Genomic DNA, 3,141 nt, shown 5'->3' with positions numbered 1-3,141 from the left:
TCTGGTGTAAGCAGTCAGGGATTGTCGTTGTCACCTCACGTGTCATTGAGCAGCTGGGTTCATTCCATTTTTCTGCTCTTCCATCCTTAGCTCATGGCTCCCATGTACCCAATGTTTCCTCAGGGTCATAAGATGACTGCTGTCGCTTCAGCCATCACCTCTGAGTTCCAGGCTGGAAGAAGGAGGAGGGGAGGACCCCCATCTTCCACAAAAGTCCCCCCAATACTCTTTACAGAAATCTTATCAGAAATGTGTCACAAGCCCACCTCTATCCGTAAAGGAGAGAAAAATTAGTTTTATAGTAGGTGCATTATAACCACAAATAAAATGGGTGTCCCGTTGATTAAGCAGAAGAGAAGAACGGATGCAGGGGAGGAGCCTGGAGTCTTGCCCAGACTCATTCAGGGCCGGCGTGCCGTGAGTCATGAGCCTTGCACACCCCTTCACTCACCCAACCACCTCCAGAGGGTTGCCACCCCCTACCCCCCACCCTGCTCAGGGAACCTTGACCCACAGGAGACAGGAGTCCAGAGGGGACAAAGGGTGAAGCCTCACTCCCTGCTCCCAGGGACTGTCCGACGGCTTCTCCTTGCACATCTTCCTGAGGCCTCGCACGCCAAGGGAGCAGTGCCACTGAGGGCCCCGCTTGTGGCAACAGTAACGCGTCACCTGACTCCTCACGCCATCTTCACCTCAGCTCCTGCACACAGCACCAGAAATACCAACTTTCCCACAGTCAGACCTCATGAGGGACATTACAGTGGACGGACTTCCAACAGCAGGTCAGAGGTGAGGAAGGTCATAGCTGATGCAGCCTCCCCACAGCCAGGGCACCAAAGACCCTCCTCACCCCAACTCCTGTGTGCTCACGTCCTTCCCCACCCAATCCCTGGCAGCCCCTCATCAGCACTTCGTTGCACAGTTGTGTCTTTCAAAAACATCATGTAAAAGGAATCCCACAGGCGTGACCTTTGAGGCTGGCTCCTTCACGCCACATTGTGCCTTCGAGAGCCACTCAGGCTGCTGTGAGGATCAACGGCTCGCTCCTTTTTGTCGTTTGGTAGCTCCTGTCACGTGGACACGCCACATTTGTCGATCCATTCACTCCCCAAGGGACATCTGGGTTATTTCCAGTCATTAGTGATTATGAATACATCTCCAGCAAATATCTGTGTACAGATTTCTGTGTGAACGTAAATTTCAATTCACTTGGGAGATGGGGGTGGCACTTCTGGGTCATGGGGTGACCGTGCACCTGTGAGAACTGAGCCACTGCTCCAGCGTGGAGTCCCTGCTTGTCCCCGCCCTCGGCACCCTCGGGCCTCAGCGGGGTGTCGCCGTAGGTCTGACCAGCGCGGGGGCAGCCGCTCCGGTTTAATCAACGGCTACACTGCAAAGGTTCCCATGTGCCTGCCCACCGTAAGCGCCTCATCTTTGGTGAGGCGTCTGTTCAAGTGTTCCCTCTACTTTTTAACTGGGTTGTTTTCTGTTTGAGAGTTTTTTATATATTCTGGATTCAAGTCCCTTGTCAGATAAGCGATTTGCAAATACGTCTTCCAGTCTGTAGCCTGTCTTTCATTCTCTTAGTGTCTATCATAGAAAACAGTACTTAATTTTCATGAAATGCAATTATCTAATTTTTTTATGGGTGGCATGTGGTCACAGCTAAGAACTCTTTGTTTAGTCCAAGGTCATGAAAATATTCTACTTTTCTTCTAAGTGCTTTATAGTTTTATGTTTTACATTTAGATCTATTCTGTTTTGTTTTTTTTAAACTATGCCTTGTGACTTACTTGTCCTGTTCTCATTATTAGGATGGGAGCGATGGTTTCTTGTGACTTTCTCTACAGGAATTGTCTGAGTCAACTCAGGCTAAGGAAGGCTGGGGGGGGGGGGGGGGGGAGGGAGGAGCAGCCCAGGGTTGGAGGGTTGGGAACGCAGTAGCAGAGACAGCTCTCCTGGCGGGTGGCACTGGGCCCCCGCACCCCGGGAGCGCGGAGCAGCTGCAGCTGTGGTGTTTGCCCCCGGAAGCCGCTGGCGGGAAGAGTTTCTAAGGAGCCAGGGAATCTCTTTAGGGGAACTCAGCACAGCCTGGGGGCACAAGGGGAAGGAGTGACCCAGCGGCAGCGGCCCCTCCGGGGTCTTCAGCCCGGGTCTGCTCGGACGGCCTGAATGGGGCCCTGTGTGTCGTGTCCTGTCAGCAATGTTCACGGAGACTCTTCAGGGGAGTGACCACTGGTCCCTTTGACTGCAATGACAAGAGGCACAGATGCCTGTGGGGCCGGGCCACGTCTCTGCACCCCTCGGCCCCTTCTTCTCCATGGAAGACTGGGTCCCATCGGACACGGCTTCTTAGGGAAGCGCTGCTCAGCCTGAGCAGACTCCACTTTCCATGGCCCCCATGTTTTCTACAGATTGGTTTGCCTTTTTGTCTGAAGAAAATAGAAGTGACAAAACACACTCTCTTTCAATCAGTAGTGTTTATTGATACTAAGTCACTAAGTTTCAGGGTCCAGTAGCTGCGATTTGTTCTCACGGACGCCTTCAATGGTGGCCTCAAGGAGCTACCGTTAAGAGACAGAGACGGATGCGTCTGACACCTGGAGATTCTGCCAGCCCGGAAGGAGCAGTGTGAGCCTGAGCGGAGCTCCCGCCGACACCGAGGCACAACGGGATCCAGAGTGAGCATCTCTGAGATCCGGGTCGGCTCCTCAGTGCAGAGTCGTGTCACGTCACTAAAGGACACATCAAAACTTAGCAAGTGCGAAGGGAGAGACAGCACCTCCAGGGCAGGAGCAGAAGGAAGTGGACTTTCGAAAGATCAGACATATCCCCACAAACACTAAGGGAACCAGGTCTTGTGGGGCGAGGGCGCCATTGGGAATCCTCTCACTCATTCATCACACATTTGACACATTTGTGAGCACCGGGTATGTCCAGGGCCACTCAGGTGCTGATGGTACCACAGCAAGCAAGATGAGGCCTGTGCTCCCCACATGTGCTGCTTAACCAGATGGAAGTTATGCCTCCTGGCATCAAATTTGTGCTGAATCACCGCCATGCATTTACACAGAGTGGCTTCTCACATCCAAGCCTGGCTCTAGGCGCCACGCCCCCTCAATCCATCCGCCCCTCATCCCC

The 3,141-nt window shown here is 53.2% G+C and overlaps 1 protein-coding gene across 1 annotated transcript in view; it reads right to left on the bottom strand.

Annotated features, from left to right (window-relative positions):
- Positions 1-1,862: 1,862 nt before the first annotated feature.
- Positions 1,863-3,141, bottom strand: part of LRCOL1 (leucine rich colipase like 1) — a 4,761-nt gene continuing 3,482 nt past the window's right edge. The window contains exons 5-6 of the mRNA XM_046641011.1: positions 1,986-2,091; positions 1,863-1,882 (exon numbers count right to left, since the gene is read on the bottom strand). Coding sequence (XP_046496967.1) covers positions 1,863-1,882; positions 1,986-2,091 — 126 coding nt within the window. The remainder of the gene's footprint in view (positions 1,883-1,985; positions 2,092-3,141) is intronic.

Source organism: Equus quagga, chromosome 15 (assembly GCF_021613505.1).
Source record: "Equus quagga isolate Etosha38 chromosome 15, UCLA_HA_Equagga_1.0, whole genome shotgun sequence".
NCBI classification, from domain to species: Eukaryota; Metazoa; Chordata; class Mammalia; order Perissodactyla; family Equidae; genus Equus; species Equus quagga.
Note: the sequence above shows the minus strand (reverse complement) of the source record. Positions and strands in the feature narration are given on the sequence as shown.